The sequence below is a fragment of the Myotis nattereri genome (genome assembly GCF_964212035.1).
Source record: "Myotis nattereri genome assembly, chromosome: 7".
Lineage (NCBI taxonomy): Eukaryota > Metazoa > Chordata > Mammalia > Chiroptera > Vespertilionidae > Myotis > Myotis nattereri.
Window position 1 is genome coordinate 59,473,659 of NC_138082.1, and position 16,285 is coordinate 59,489,943.

At 39.8% G+C, this 16,285-nt stretch overlaps 1 protein-coding gene across 1 annotated transcript in view; it reads right to left on the minus strand.

Annotated features, from left to right (window-relative positions):
- Positions 1–10,999, minus strand: part of KCNJ3 (potassium inwardly rectifying channel subfamily J member 3) — a gene marked incomplete at its 3' end in the record, with an annotated part of 138,880 nt that extends 127,881 nt beyond the window's left edge. Inside the window, exon 1 of the mRNA XM_081095680.1 lies at positions 10,289–10,999. Within this exon, the coding sequence (XP_080951806.1) occupies positions 10,289–10,990 (702 nt within the window). The 5' untranslated portion in view covers positions 10,991–10,999. The remainder of the gene's footprint in view (positions 1–10,288) is intronic.
- Between the last annotated feature and the right edge of the window lie 5,286 nt (positions 11,000–16,285).

The window sequence follows — 16,285 nt, forward strand, 5'->3', positions numbered from 1 at the left end:
ATGGGCCGAAATCCCACATAGCTCATGCGGGACATCCATGCATTATTTATAATATACGACTTACTATAATTACCATTCCCTAACTCGTGAGCTTTGGAGAAATGCCTGGTCCAACAATGGCTGTTAGGACAAACTGTGCAACTGAAAGTGCATGTGCTACTTCTTGACATAAATCGCTGCATGGGAACCCATTGCAAGCCAGATATTTTCTCAGAAAGCAAATAAGCAGGCAATTCTTATGGAGTTTGTTAAAGCTGAAGAAGGTTGATCAAAATTTAAAGTGAGATTTATTTCATTATTACAAAGCAAAACTTAAGAATTTATTTTCCAGGACTTTTGAAAAGCAACAAATAGATATAAAATAGAAGAGTGAAGATGTTACCATATTAAATTATGTTATGTACACACACAACAGTTCACAGTTAAAATAAAAGGCAGATGCTATTATTTAATGGCTTTCAAACTCCTAATAATAAATTGCATTAAAGTTGTTCACTTCTCTATTTATTTTATGAATTTTAAAGTAGTGTACAAAATTGGGCTAAAGAGAAATTTTTAAGACCAAATGCCATTTAATAATCTATCTTGGATAAACTTATGGTTTATTAAAACTTTCATGAGGCAGCGGCATCCAATATCAATCAGCATAAATCACTGTAAACCTTATTGAAACTTAAATATGCAACTATTTAAAATTAGCAAACCACGAAAGCAAACCTATTTTTATTTTCTATTCATTTTTACTTTATTTTCCGTGTCTGTTACTTATAAGGATCATATATAAACAAATATTAAAGTTTAATTTACATAATGATGCTTGCTGTTTGTGAAATGGGGCTTGGAAACATTTAACAGGTTCTTTGCAAAGCTAATTCAATGAACAAAATAGAATCACAGAATCTGTTAACAGGTCTGTCCAATGAAGTGGTAGTTGGAAGAGAAAATCCTTACTTTCAAAATTCCAAGAAATACATTGGCTTTTTATGTAGAATAGATGAGTGTGAAAACACTGAGAAATGCGCTTTAGGAAGATGTACTCTACTGCAAAACAGAACCAAGAGTTTCAAATTGGTGGGCAATTGTACGGCAGCAAGTGCCAGAAAGAGTTTCAATAGCAGAATTTCAGAGGCTATTTTCTAACTAATGATACTCAGGACTTTTATTGTGTAGAAAAAAATCCAATGAAAATATTGAGACTATTTATCTCCTCTACCTTGTGAGTGGTTCATTTAAAAAAAAAAAAAAAGACATGAGATTTCTGATAAGAAAAATCCATGAAAAAAACCTGATAGTGCAAAAATAAAAACAGTAGCTCCACCAACCAATATTAGAGAAAACTGGGTATTTCCGGGCAGGTAGAAGTCACCTATGTTTCTGAACCTGTCTTCAACCCAGTAAAATATGGATGAGACCAGATTCTTTCCAATTACACCGTTGTATAAGTATTGATTAATATAACACAGTAAAAGCCAAAATCAAAACAAAAACCCTGTGTCACTGTTATCTACTAAGAAACAGGTGCTATATAAACACAAGGTGGTACTCTGATGTTTATAATTGATAAACAGATATTGGTAATTTTATTAAATATTCTAAGCTCTGAATTTTCAGTACTAAATGGAAGTGTTCACAAAGATAATTCTATAAAAACTCAATTTCTCATTTGTTTAAAAAATCATTTTTCCCAAAGAAGATACATTTTTCTAATGATTATATATGTACCTCAAAATTAAATTTCATCCTCCTTTTATGTATATCTTTGCTATTAAGCCTTTGCCTCATTCTAAAAGCTTTTGAGTAAGTAATTAACTTTTAAATTCACTGATCATCCAACAACCCATGAAAAGAAGTAGCCTAGAAATACAGGTAGGCAGTCTATCAGAAGAATGCCAACCTAGAGTAAGAAATATTTTGTTTTTAGCAAAGCAGTTTATTCACATATAGGTAATTTAGACTTAAATATGCATGGAAATGCTCTATTCAAACTCCATACACCTTCTTATTTAAAAGAAATCTGTCCTATATACTCAAAATTATACCTTCCCTCCCACCACCACCAATGTTTTATGTCCTATCCAAGTACTGGTAGGAAAAACTTGACACTGTACCTCTTACGTGGCACTGTGTATAAAGTATTAACATTACATTGCTTTGAAAGATGTTTTCCATGTTTATATATTTTTCAAGTAAGTGAAATTCCCTATGTATTAATTGAAAAGTATTTGCCAGTGGATACTATCTAATTTACCCTTCCTTTAAATGACTCAGAGACTCTATATCCCCAATTTTATCTTCAGGTCTTTATGTTAGACAATCAAATATTTCAACTTTCTTACCTCCTTGATTTTTGTTTGCTTTCTTCACTTATTATAGACTGGGAAACCTATTAATCACTGTGGATTAAATAGAATGCTTTTTTATTTATAAGAGAGGAGGATGTGGTTTTTGTTGGAAGGTGCTTGGAGTTGTGGACTTGTTTAAAATCTGAGCTCCTGGTTAGAGCAAGTTTATGTTCAATCAAACACCTATGATGTTCTAGAAACCTACATATGCCTACAGAATACATTTTCAGAAGCATAGACTTCTACTCTAGGCTTACAAAAAATTCTAATCTAGGTTTTTCTAATTCTGATGCAATTGCAGACATTTTCTGGGGCCAAGGGGAAAATGCATAGTAAGTCTCTGGACTTGTATAAGCAGAGTGAGAAATCTTTTGTTCAAGGAACTGTCATATACACATGTATATGAAGAGGAGAGGAGAGGGGAGGGGAGGGGAGGGGAGGGGAGAAGGGAAAGGAAAGGGGGAAGAGGAGGGGGAAAGGAAAGGGGGAAGAGGAAAGGAAAGGGGGAAGGGGAAGGGGGAGGGGAAGGGGAAGGGGAAGGGGAAAGGGAAGGGGAAGGGGAAGGGGAAGGGGAGGGAGAGAAGAAGGGGAAGAGGTAGGGGTTATGCATGTCCTTTATAAAATTAAAGCATGATCTCTACCTGGACTATGTAATAAATCAGGAGCATTGATATTCCATTGATATTTCTAATTCTCTTATTTAACTATCAATTGGCCCAGAAATTTTGACAATAGGTGTAAGAAATTTTAGATAAAAACCAATTTAACCTTTATTATGTTATCTCTTATGACATATAAGAAGAAATCTTTCTTTTATAGAGCAATTTGTTAATGGTTCAATTGTCTCCTTTAGTTCTTTAAACTTCCTAAATTTCAAAGGGAACACAGAACCATGATCATTTTCTAGATAAAATTGTGTAAATAGATATGCTAGAGATCAACAATAATTCAAAACAACTGCTAAAGATTAGGATTGATGTAGTAAAGAATGGATAACGAATGTTGACGTCAATTGATGAAATAATCACTTAGAACTACAAAACTACTGAGTAAACAGGAAAGTGAGAAAAAAGTGAAAAGAAATTCATCAGAATTTGGAAATTCTTAAAAATTCAGAACATAATTTGAAAACAATAGGACCAGAGTTGGCTTTAATACAACTTCTATTTTCAATTATATAGAATTTTGGGAAGGAAATAAAAACTTTCCTCCATTTGAAAGGTTTTCTGGTTGACTGAGCTATAACAAATGCTGGGAATTAAAATAAAAATCAAAGAAATCTATAGCTTAAAGTTTGTTTAAATTTACTGCCCAAAAATTATAATTAGGAGATCATGGATTTTTTAAATGATTGTTTTTACAATTTAGGTTATGAAAATCATTTCTAAGTTATTTTTCACAAATAATAAGAAAAATATTATTATTTAAAAATAGTATTCCTATGATACAGATTTTAAATTATGTGCAAATGAATATATGTATAGAATTTAAGGCTTGTTGCTCATTTTATCGCCACATGTACTAATTTCAAAGAAGCAGGTAATGTCAAATGACTTTAAATTGAGAGTCCAAAAAGACCCACACAATAATTACAATTCTGACTACAGGTGGAAAAAGATTCAAGTCAGAGATGACTAGAAGGGACTATCATGATAGTCCCCAATCACATACTTTACTGATAAATGGCTTTTATATTACAAAAAAACAAACAAAAAAAAACCTGTTGAGCACTTGTGCAAAGATACACACACACACACACACACACACAACTGGAATACACATTTAGCACTGTCTTGGCATAGCAGATCCACATTTGGCCATCCTCCTTCTGGGAGATTTGTGACCAGTTGTCCACATTCATTCAGCAAGAACACGCTTCACCAATACAATCAATCTCATTGCTGCCTTTCTCCCATTTCTCTAATCCATTACTCTGTTCTAGTTATAACCACTGTGGTCTGTCCTGGCTCCAAGGGAGGCTTGGGAAATTTTGAATGAAACATTTAGTCATTATCATCTGACTCATGAAATTTACCTCTATCATGTTCTAACGGTTCTCAACCTGTGGGTCCGACCCCTTTGGCGGTCCAAAGACCCTTTCACAGGGGTCGCCTAAGACCATCCTGCATATCAGATATTTACATTACGATTCATAACAGTAGCAACATTACAGTTACGAAGTAGCAATGAAAACAATTTTATGGTCGGGTCACAACATGTGGAACTGTATTTAAAGGGCCAGAAGGTTGAGAACCACTTTGATCCACACCCCTTCACCTCCCACAAGTCCCTACTACAGAAGGGCACTGAAGGCCAGTTGTAGGGAAAGGGAAAGGAAGAAAAGGAAACCAGTCCCAGCTGGAGAGGGAAAGCCAGTCTTGCTAAACACCTCCCCAGGATTTCATCAGTAATTTCACTTCTCCTTAAGTGTGTGTGTGTGCGTGTGCGTGTGCGTGTGCGTGTGTGTGTGCGTGTGTGTGTGTGTGTGTGTGTGTGTGTGTTGAATATATGCTGAAGTCAGGAAGAAAACACATGGAATGAGGTCAGAGTACTCTCTGGAAGCTAAAATTAGGAAATGAGCCCAAATGCCAGCACCACGATAAGGAATAAAAAATGCCTTGGGACTGAAAGCAGTTTTGGCAATGGTTTTGGGACTCAGACCAAAATTAAGGCCAGGTAGAGAAGTGTGTGGATGTATCATTTTATTTAGACCATCTACAATTAAAGTGCACATTTCTTTTGACTATGTAAGCTTGACATTCCATCAATATCAAGTGGAAAACCCTATGGCCAACGTCAATTCTAAAATAAAGATTTTTTTAATACTAAGCTACTTATCCCATAAAAATATGTTCACTTTATAAAAATAAAGTACCTCATGGAATGGAATGGAATTTGTGTGGTAATCAATCATGTGAGACTTTTATGCCATTCAAATGAAAGAACGGCTTTATAATTATTTAGGGGCCTTTTATGGAATTTATAATAACTGTGGACAGAATTTGTATCCTTCCATGCACAAGCGCCCTCCTACTTACAAGCAACCTCAAATGCATTAAATGCCTTTTCCTGCTTCCCTTTATCATTTCTCCTTACCTACTGCTGTTTATATTTGGATCTTTATTTCCCTTATGTATTCAGCCTGTATTCTCCTGAGTACAAGCCACCCTGTCCTTTTCAGTACTAAGTTAAAAATAAAGAACAAAAGCAAACAAAACAACATATTACTACTATTTTTTAAAATAATAACAATTATAGATTTTAAAATTATTGTACTTGTTTCAGAGAAAACAAAGGTAGACTAAATAGGAATTGTGTTCTTTTTTCCCCCAAGTCATAATTAATCCATGTAAAAAAAATTACCCAATTATAGGATCTAGCTCTAAGAATTCTGGAGTATTCAGCTCTAAACTCTTTCAATATTTTTATTAACAGCTTATATGATGTTCAGAAAAACTGTTTTTGTAAAATAATCATTTATAGATTTAACTTTTTTAAAAAGAAGTTAAAAACTAAAGTGCAAACTGGCCTGGCTCAATCAGTGAAAGAGTCCAACAATTTTGTTTTTATTGCATCTTAACTTGTTCACACGTATATGAGTAAGCCAGATAACACCCAATTTTGAGTATCCATATAAATAAAGAATTTAAAAGTGATACAAAAATAATGTATGTGATACACTAGAAGAAGATTGTACACCATTACTTTTTCAACAAGTGAAAATTAAGGGTTGCACAGCTGACCTCCCAGGAAAGAAAGAAAACGACTACCTGCAACGAATAAAAATATAAAGAAATATACTTTCATAAGAAAATTTTTTCCTTATCTCTTTATTTCAAAATATGGATCCAATAATAGTTGATTTTAGGTTTACTTTATGTGAATAAGGATTAACTGAGTGCCTATATGTCATATATACATATGACAGCTTCTGAATAAGTTTGTAAATTCCTGAATAATATATCAAAAAAGACAATTAAAACCTTCCCCTAATAAGATGTAAATCTAGGGCAGTCAACCTCTAGTATTAGATTTGTAGAAAGAAGTATGTGAAATGTCCAAATCCTTTATACCCATCAGTAAATTACAGGATCCAACATTCCAGCCATCAATCTCAACTCCCTAATCCAGACATTTTTATTAAAACTTTCAACTAGATGATGTATTAACATGACATTGCTATTCATTAGTCACTATATTTTAGGTCAAAAGAAAAAGAAAACTAGAATAAATATAAAAATCTAATAAAAATCAGCATGAAGACAAAAATAAGAGAATGGTCATCTTAAAAGAGTTGATAAACTTATAAATATTAATGTAAAAATAACTTCATAGTATATTAATGTTTTAAATTTAATCTGCTTCCTTTTTTGTTTTCTAAGTAGAAAAAGGACCAACTGCTCCAGGCATAAAATTGGAAAATCTATATTTAAATAAATAAATTTCAGTATTCACAAGCTTGGAAGACAGAAATAGTGTTGAAGTAAAATTTGCTTTCATATAAGTGAATAACAATTAAAAACAGGGCAGAGAAGTTATAAAAAAACTTCCATCAAAACGTAGAGAATTCAACAGAAATATGCATGAAAACTTTCATACTAGCAAGGATTAAAAAGTCATATCCTTATTCTTACAATCTTCCAACGAATAGAAAGTGCCTTATAGTTATTAAAAAGAAAGTTTTTATTAATACTAAAAAATCCGATTTTATTCAGCAAAAAAAGAAAAACTTCAATAGAAAAATACAGGGTGGACAAAAGTAAGTTTACAGTGATTTCTATGGAAAATAATACAATAATTAATTAATAATGCAAGAATAAACTGGTTTGCATACTCACAATTGTAAACCTACATTTTTTTATTACAAAGAGGACGGGAGAGGGAGAGAGGGATAGAAACATCAATGATGAGAGAGAATCACTGATAGGCTGCCTCCTGCACACCCCGCATTGGGGACTGAGCCTGAAACCAGGGCAGATGCCCTGACCTGGAATCGAACTCTAACCCCCAGGTTCATAGGTTGAGGCTCAACCACTTAGCCATGCCAGCCAGGCTGTAAACCTATTTTTGCCCAACTCTGTACTAGTATAAGTGAAATTAAATTAGGTAATAGGAATAACATACATAGACTATAATTACTACCATTAAATATAATGGGTGTTGGTTCCTTAAAATTCTGTATATTTCTCTGTATTAAATATACATAAATCTTATATTTAAAATGTCAAACGGGGGTTAAAGGAGGAAACTGAATATGTGTAGTGATTTTTATAAGAAGCTGTATAAGACTAATATCAAAATAGTATACTATATGATTTGGTGTAGGTTCTCTTTTAAAATATAGTTGGCTGTTTTAGGTCAATTCATATCAGGCCCTTAAAAAAATAAGGGAAACATATTAAAAGCAAATCTCCCACCTAATTTTGCTGAATGTTATCAGTTCCCTAATAAAACATGACTCCTTTTAGTGAAGTCTAAGGAAATAATGTGAACTATGAGAATTCATTTTAATTACCATGGTTACAAGAAAAATCAACTTCAAACTACAACTGGCTGGATGATGAGCTGCCACCAATCAACTTTCTTGCTTCACAAAAAAGCAAGAGAAAATCGCCCCATATTTTGTTTAAATACAAATTTATGCCACATGCCAATCATTTTAACTTCTAGCAATGATATCTTCCTAACAAATCAAGAGCAAAATATTTTATAGAAATATCATACATATTGTTTTAATTAGATGTTTTTATCACCTTGTGTTGATATAGCACCTTGGTTTAAATTTGCCAACACTATCAACCTTTCATTATTATTTTTTTAATCAGGACATTCCTTAAGGTACATATGGCACATGGTCTTATGCACAGAAATCATTATTAATGTTCTGAACCACTGTAGCAACTGAATAATTCAGATTCATTGTCCCTTTGTAAAAAACAAACAAACAAACAAAAAATTGATATGTAAATTAATTCTAATTATTTCTGGCTTTTTAAAAATAAAACTTGATAAAGTCTAAAAGCACCTAAAAATATGTTGCCTTAAAAGGATATTTGCTTTAATAAATGGCTTTACATATTTGGAAAACTAGAGAACAGCATGTAAAATGACCTTTAAAGTCTAATTTTAAATTTCCAATAGAGCAATCAATATGGTAATCTACTCTTCAATAAGAATCTCAAAGCAACACATAACATGGGTTCCTTGAGAGACTGCACTGTATTAACAAAGTAGGTCTAACACAGAGAGATTATACATCTTGTTCTATTAACAGAACAGGCACATATTACAAATATCAATGCAATAAACATATCTACAACACAACTGCTTAGCTTAACCCAAACTACTCACTTAGTTCAAACAGTGGTCAGTAACACAATATGCTAAGTTAAATAAAAAAGCTGTATGTAGCTCATTGAAGTTAATTATACAGCATATGATCTATTCAAATTAATTATTGCAGTTATCTTAATGAACACGTACATCAGAAACAGGCTGAAAATTTTCCACCGTGCCCTACAAACTTTAATTTCTACACTGTCTGTAAGCGTAGTAAATACGTGCCTGATGTGGAATGACAGAACAACTGAACTGCTTTAATCTAACAATTTGCTGAGCAACATGGTCAAGTCATAGGGTAAGATCTCATACGTGAATCATGAAAATGACAGGAGGTCCAAACTTTTCAAAGCAGATTGGATCACCTTTAACTGCAACCTAAGTTGAGACTGTGTAAAACAATATGTATTTGTAGAGTGCAAATTGAATTTTAAAGCCAAATCTCAACTTGTAACTGTAACCGATTTTCATCTTATCAATGCTAAATTTGGAAACTGGCTACGCTTCTGTATGCAAGCTCAGATAAGTTTTCACGATTTCATTTAAGGGCACGCTTTTAAAGCTGTGAATACTTGAAAACTACCCAAATCCATCCAAAAGATGAATTGTAAATAACACTCAGAGAACTGGGCTTATATCCTGTTCCCAGACTCTGACTGGCTGAGTGATGAGGGTGGGCTTCTCTTCCTGTTTGTAGTGGTGCCCTCTAACGACTAGATGAACTTTGCTTTAGCAACCACTCTTAGGTGCAATTTGTTTTAGCATTTACACTGCTGATGGTAGGAGGCAATCTTCTTTAATGGATGCTGAAAAGCTTTAAGTGAAATCGGTAATTGACAAAGGCTTCATAGAACTAGGCAATTGAGAATAAAATTAACAAGAGGCTCTACAGGAAAAGCACTCAAGCTTTCACAGAATACTTCTCTAGGAAAATATTTAGTAAAAGTAAAATGTTAAAGAACCAGGTGTTGTTTCTTCCACTTTATTAACTGGTTTTTTTTGTTGTTTTGTTTTGTTTTTGTTGTGTGTTTTTTTTTGGGGGGGAGGGGGGCTCTGTGTTCATTCAAAAGATGGCCCTAGACAGAGTTACTGTTACTGGCTCTAGAGGTATACTCCACCTGCTGATATTATTAAGGAGGGGGAAAAAGAAATAATGAAAGGAAGAAGAGCTCTAAGTAAAAGTTGGGGTAAGTTCAGCACCTATTTCTTCCAAATAAAACCTGCCCAGTTCTCGTACCCGAAATTTAAGGAAGCAAAGTATTGACAACAAATCCAAAGAGCTCTAAAGAGCAAAGCAGCAAGGGTAAGGCAGAAAACAGGGCACACTCATTCACCTCTGGGCTCCAGGAAACCAGCGCACTCCTTAAGTGTCGCTAGTCCAGAAAGTGATACAAGCACAACCAAAGGATGCATAGGAAGAGCAGCGAGGGAGCGGAGCCAGGGCAGTACTGCCCACTGTGCTTTCTGGGCCCAAGCCCCCCACCCCCCCCAACCCCCCCCCCCACGGAAGTTTACCTGTGGCGGAAGGTGAGACTGAGGGGGCGGGGTGGGTCTCAGGCTGGAGGGGGCGCGGTGGCCGGGTGGGGAAGGGGGCGGGTCGCACTTACTTTGAGCAGCTTGCAGCGGATCTGCGCGGAGACCATGTGGCTGTTGCGCAGGTTGCCCACCCGGAACATGAGCGTGAGTTTGCCGTCCCGCATGGAAATCACCGCGTGCTCGCTGAACATCAGGGTCTCCGCGCGCTTCTTGGGCTGGGACATCTTGATGAACATGCAGCCGATGAGGAAAGCGTCCACGATGGAGCCGAGGATGGACTGGAAGAGGAAGAGGATGATGCCCTCGGGGCACTTGTCGGTGATGTAGCGGTAGCCATAGCCGATGGTGGCCTCGGTCTCGATGAAGAAGAGGAAGGCGGAGGGGAAGTTATAGACATTGGCCACGCAGGGCGTGTAGTTGCCGACGTGAGCTTTGTTGAGGTCGCCCCGAGTGTAGGCGATCACCCACCACATGGACGCCATGAAGAGCCAGGCCACGGTGTAGGTGAGGATGAAGATGAAGAGGTTCCAGCGCCACTTGAGGTCCACCAGGGTGGTGAAGAGGTCCGAGAGGTAGCGGCTGGTCTCGCTGCCCAGGTTGCCGTGCTGCACATTGCACCGGCCGTTCTTGTCCACGAACCGCTGCCGCTTCTTCTTGGGCACGAGCTGCTGCTGCGGGCCCTGGCCCGGCCCCTGGGGCTGCAAGCCCGAACCGCTGGACGAGGTGGTCACTACCTGGTAATCGTCCCCAAATTTCCTTCGGAGTGCAGACATAATACGGAGGGGCGAGCCAGATTCACACGCGAAAGTGAAGGCGCAGGAGCCGAGCGCTGCAAACCAGCACCAATAAGGAGGTGGGGGCGGGGGAGAGAGTGGGGAGCCGAGGGGGGTGGACAAAAGAGAGCGCACCTGGCTTGGGGGGCGCAGCGGCCGGGAGCGGCGGGCTCTGCAGCCGCCGCTCCTCCCCTGGGACGGAGGCTCGCCTCCCCAGCCGAGTCTCTAAAAAGTGTCCTCCCGCCCTCAAGGCAGGAGGGCGGCCAGGACCGCAAGCGCAATTTCGCCTCCAAGCTTCCCGGGGCGTCTCTTTTCTTCCCCCACCACCGGCATCCCGGCCACCCCTTCTCGCCTGGCCCAGCCCTCCTGACCGTCCTCCCCAGCTGACTCTTTAAATGAATAGTTGGCAAGCGAGTTCCACTCCACCTGCCAACTCGCCGGGCTGCCCAGGCTGCGTTACCTGCTGGGGCCAGACCCTCCCCCTCCCCCGCCGCTCCCGGATCGCCCGCCCCTCCCCGGGACGGCTCCCGCCTGCCCCCGGCGCTCCCCCTCCTATCTTTTGGCCCAAATCCCGCCCCAAGGCATGTCTGCCAAGTAGTGTTGCAACACCCCTTACCCACGCCTCCAGGCTCAGAGTCCCCCGCTCCGCACTCCGGAGAGGTGTCTGCTGGCCTCCGAGTTTCCGTGGGCGCCCCCAGGCCCTCGGGCGGACCCCGAAGGTCCCCAGCCGCCCCCGCGCGCACTCACCCCGCGGAGACGGCGCCCCGGCCGCGGGAGCCCGGCCTCGCTCTGCGCTCAGGGCTGCTTCCCTCGCCCCCACTTTTCCTGCTGTACCTCGATGGGCGCCGGCTCAGTCCCCCAGAGCCCCGTAACTTCCAGAGGGCAGCACGCTGCCCCCACCAGAAGGATCCTGGCTCCGCCGGCACAGACCGATGGGGGCGCGGGACTTAGGGGTTCCTGGACGCCGCGTTTTCCCAGCAGGCGGCGGCGGCACCGTGGTGAGGGTTCGAGCCTCGAGCTGCCGGTCACTTTGAGGTTAGAGGCGAGCGGCACTCCAGCTTTTCCTCCGCTGCACGGTGCTTCCCTTCACCCCTGTCTTCGAGGACCTAGGTCTTCCTACTCCCGGCCCGCGCCTCGGGGGCCCGGCCCGGGGAGAAGACGCCAGGCGCCGGCGGGAGCGGCGGGAGAGCGGGGCTGTGCGACGCGTGTGATCAGCTGCAGAGCCGCGCTAGCCCCGCCTGTCCCCGCTTCCCCCGCGGCTCCACCAGCCCGAATTGCACCTCCGCGCCTCAGTTGAGCCTGCAGTGTCTGGCAGCTCAGGAAAACCGAGCCTCTCCAATGAGAAGCGATTCTCCATTGGCTCCCAACCGCCAGGCAACACTCCTTCGCCGCTCCGCATCAGGCAGCAAGCCCCCAGCAAGCAGCAGATGCTGGTCTCTGAAAGCAAAGGAGTACAATCTGTCTCTATAACTAGGGCTCTGCTCTCATTGAAACGGATGCCTGGGTCGGGGACTACATCACAGAGATCCCAACTGGCTCCGAGATAAGCATGTCTAGAACTCAAAGTTGCAAGTAGCCAAGGGGGCCTTGGGCTGGGAACAGAAAGGAGAAGAAACACTTATAGGAAAGCTCATAATCTCTCCTGAAAATGGCTCCATTAAAAAGGTTCAGGATGTCCAGAGTTAACGCGTGGCTGTAATTGAGGGAAGAAGGCTGGATTGTAATGGCCCAGCTTGGCAGTTAACTTAATGGAGGGTCAAAGTGCAGAAATAGCTCATATAGTGCCCATGTGTAAATACCAGCTTATTTACCACCTTTCATGTTTGTTTTAAAAATGCCATGGTATCTTGTGGCACAGTCATTACATTCAGGCCTTTCAGTACAGATGTATAAAATTGATTTTGTTAGAAAAAATATCATCAAATCCTGAGATTAGTAAAGCAAAAGGCTGCTATAAGACTCTCAAGCAAAGGAAAATAGGTACATAATCACTCGACCAATTCTCTGCCTATAAGCACTCCTCCCTACATCTCCACCCTTAAACCTTAGTGCAGGCAAGCAGGTGTGGCCTTCTCAGCCACAAACCGAGGGCTTTTCACTGTCATTTAGTTAAAACAGCTGCCCGGAGTTACAGGCGCCTCTCCTGCAGGCCCTCTGGTAAGAGGCCAGTCATCCTCGTATTCTTTAGGATTACATAAGAAGGGAAGTGACACTGCGGGAAGTGGAAACTGCTCCGGACCTGGAATCCTAAGACCTGATGTGGGTCCTGGCCCTGCCATTCACAAACTGTGTGACCTTGAACAAGTAGCTAAGTATATTTGGGCCCCGGTTTTCTTCTCTGAAAAATTGGGAGTTTCAACATATTTCCAAAATTTGCATGGAAAAAGAATGAATGTGGTTCTATTAACTACTTTTGCTGCCAGGGATGCTATCTCCTGGGCTATAAAAATGCAACAAGGCCAAGAGGAGATTAGAAATGAGTTTTTGGAGTTGACTCCATCCAGTGAACTAGCATGTGCATTGTCTTCTTATTTCTGACTGCTCTCCCTCTAACTCAGCGGTTCTCAACCTGTGGGTCGCGACCCCTTTGGCGGTCGAAGGACCCTTTCACTGGGGTTGCCTAAGACCATCCTGCATATCAGATATTTACATTACGATTCATAACAGTAGCAACATTACAGTTATGAAGTAGCAACGAAAATAATTTTATGGTTGGGTCACAACATGAGGAACTGTATTTGAAGGGCCACAAGGTTGAGAACCACTGCTAACTCATTATGCCCTTAACAGGCTGGCTTCTTTCAATTCCTAAAACCCACCAAAGCATTATCCCCATCCTTGTACCTTTGTGCTACCTGTTCCCTCTTTCTGGAATGTTCTTGCCCTACTCTTCCATGTCAGTGGCTCCTTCTTTCATTCAGCCTGAATGCTTCTTCCTAGGGAGAACTTCACTAGCCCTGTACTCTCTATCACATCAGTTTGGCTCATTTTCTTCACAACACTTTTTTCTAAAGAGTATTATCTTCATTTGTTTGTTGTCTCTCTCTCATTACATCACAGTCTTGCAATGCAAGCTCTACAAGAACCGGAACTTTGCCTCTCTCTTTTACTATGTCCCTAACACCTGTCATATACCAGGTCCACAATTAATATCTGTTGGATCAATAATATGTACCAATCCATATCACTAGGAACTCCACATACTTTGAAACTCTCTCTGAGTAATACAAAATTAAAAGTCATCACTAAGTCAGGTCACTTATATGATTTAATATAAAAGAACATGAAATAAAAAAAGGAATACTTCCTGTGCTTCTTAGGTATAGAATGGATACTCAATCAGATGCCAAATTCTTTTGATTGTACCACTGCAGTATCTCTCATATGATTTCCCCTCTCCCTTTAAAAATGCTACTATCTTTCTTTAAATCCCAATTTCAGTTTAGGCCCAATGTGAAATGATTTTCTTGTCTTCAGTCTTTTACACCTTCAAACTGTCCTACATAGTATTACTAGATCTATTTTCTTAGAATCATAAAAAGTTTAGTAAGGAAATGAAAATGAAAGAATTCTCTGATTATTTCATTTGATTATTTTATCCCCAAGCTTTTAAACATTCTCACTTTAAAAAACAAAAACAAAACACTTTCCTATGGGAAACCTTTGCCATTTTTCAGCAACCAAATTTACAAACAAATAATTTGATACCTCAAGAGACATAATTTAATCTAATTCTCTCCTTTAACAAATAAGCACATTGAGGCTAGAAAGAGAAAATAATTTGTTCAGTATTCGAATTGACAAGTGAAAACGCTGAGATTTGAACCCAGAACATTGTACCTCCAGAACCAGAATGCTCTGCCATCCCTTACAAGGTGCCTGGAAGACAGACTAGGATTTCTGATTCATATCCAGGGCCACCCTCCACTACATCATGCTTCTCAGAAGCTTGAGATCTCAGGGCCTTACAATATGCCTAACCTCTAGTTCCAAAATTATCTCCTACCCTGCCTTTAATGGGGGCAATACTCCAACCAACTTTGACTGTTCTCAATTCCCCAAAAATGCCCTATATGAATTTCATTTGCTCAATTTCTTCCCTGTCACTTAAGTACCCTTTTTCTATCCCTGCAAAATGCAAATCACTGTCCCTAGAGAAGAAAATAATTTATTTGGCTTTTATTTTCCAGTGCCACCTCCCCCAGGAAGCTTTACATTATCTTTCCACTAACAAAAATCTCTCCCTTTTTGAATTCTTACTTCCCTAGATTTGTAATGTGGCTTTTTTCTTTCTTTCTTTCTTTCTAGCCTATATTTGAGCTCAGCATTTACCAAGATTTCCCTCCAGAGCACCTCGAGCATCTACCTCTTAATATTTTTATACCATTCAGTACTCCAGTTATCTGACCTTGCCTTGCACGTGGTAAATATTTATAAATATTTAAACAGGACTAAAATTTATTGAGCTTACTTTAATGTGCCACGCAATATTGTTGGTGCTTGGAACTTTACAATTCGTATTCCCATTGTATAGCTAGAAAGATCGTAGAGCATGTATTCCAAAACATATCTGCCCATTTTCAAGGTCTTCATTTTAAAGAAACAGTACTTCTTGAAACATTAAATATTTGTTCAGGATGCCATAATGTCACACGGTAAAGGTGGCTGAGCCTTGACCTCTCTGGGACATTAAGTCCAACTCCTTGAAAATATGTAAAGATGAACCAAACTCTTCTTCTGTCAGCACAGCTGCTTCCACGATGAGGTTCTGGAGGCCGGCCAGCCCCGCGGTGCCAAAGCCAGGCGGGATGTGTGGGGAATGGATGACAGAAGGCCGCCTAATCAGGTGCTGTCTGATGAACTGAAGTGAAATACTGCAAACAGAACGGGTCAAAGGAAAGAGACGCACACGATTTCAGCCAAAGCCACAAAGCCAGAAAAACCTGGAAAATACAACCACAGAATGTACAAGCATTTGGAGTCTAACATATAAAGACAGGGTGGTTATAAACAAACTACCATACAGATCTTGGGAGTAAGGCGGGGAGGGGTTAAAGCTATATTTACCAACAAACTCAATTAAGAACAAGCTACATATTTATTCTGTGTTTACAATGACTAATATCACGAAAAAGTGTAACTTTGAAAACAAGGTATACGATTCTGTGTTTTAATACTGAAAAGGCATGACTTTGCACCTGCACTCACCCTATTATGTAACTGAACAGTGTGAGGAAAAGAGTACATTGACTGTAAAAGAAGAAAAACCTCTGCTCTTGAGAAGTCCAAATTCTA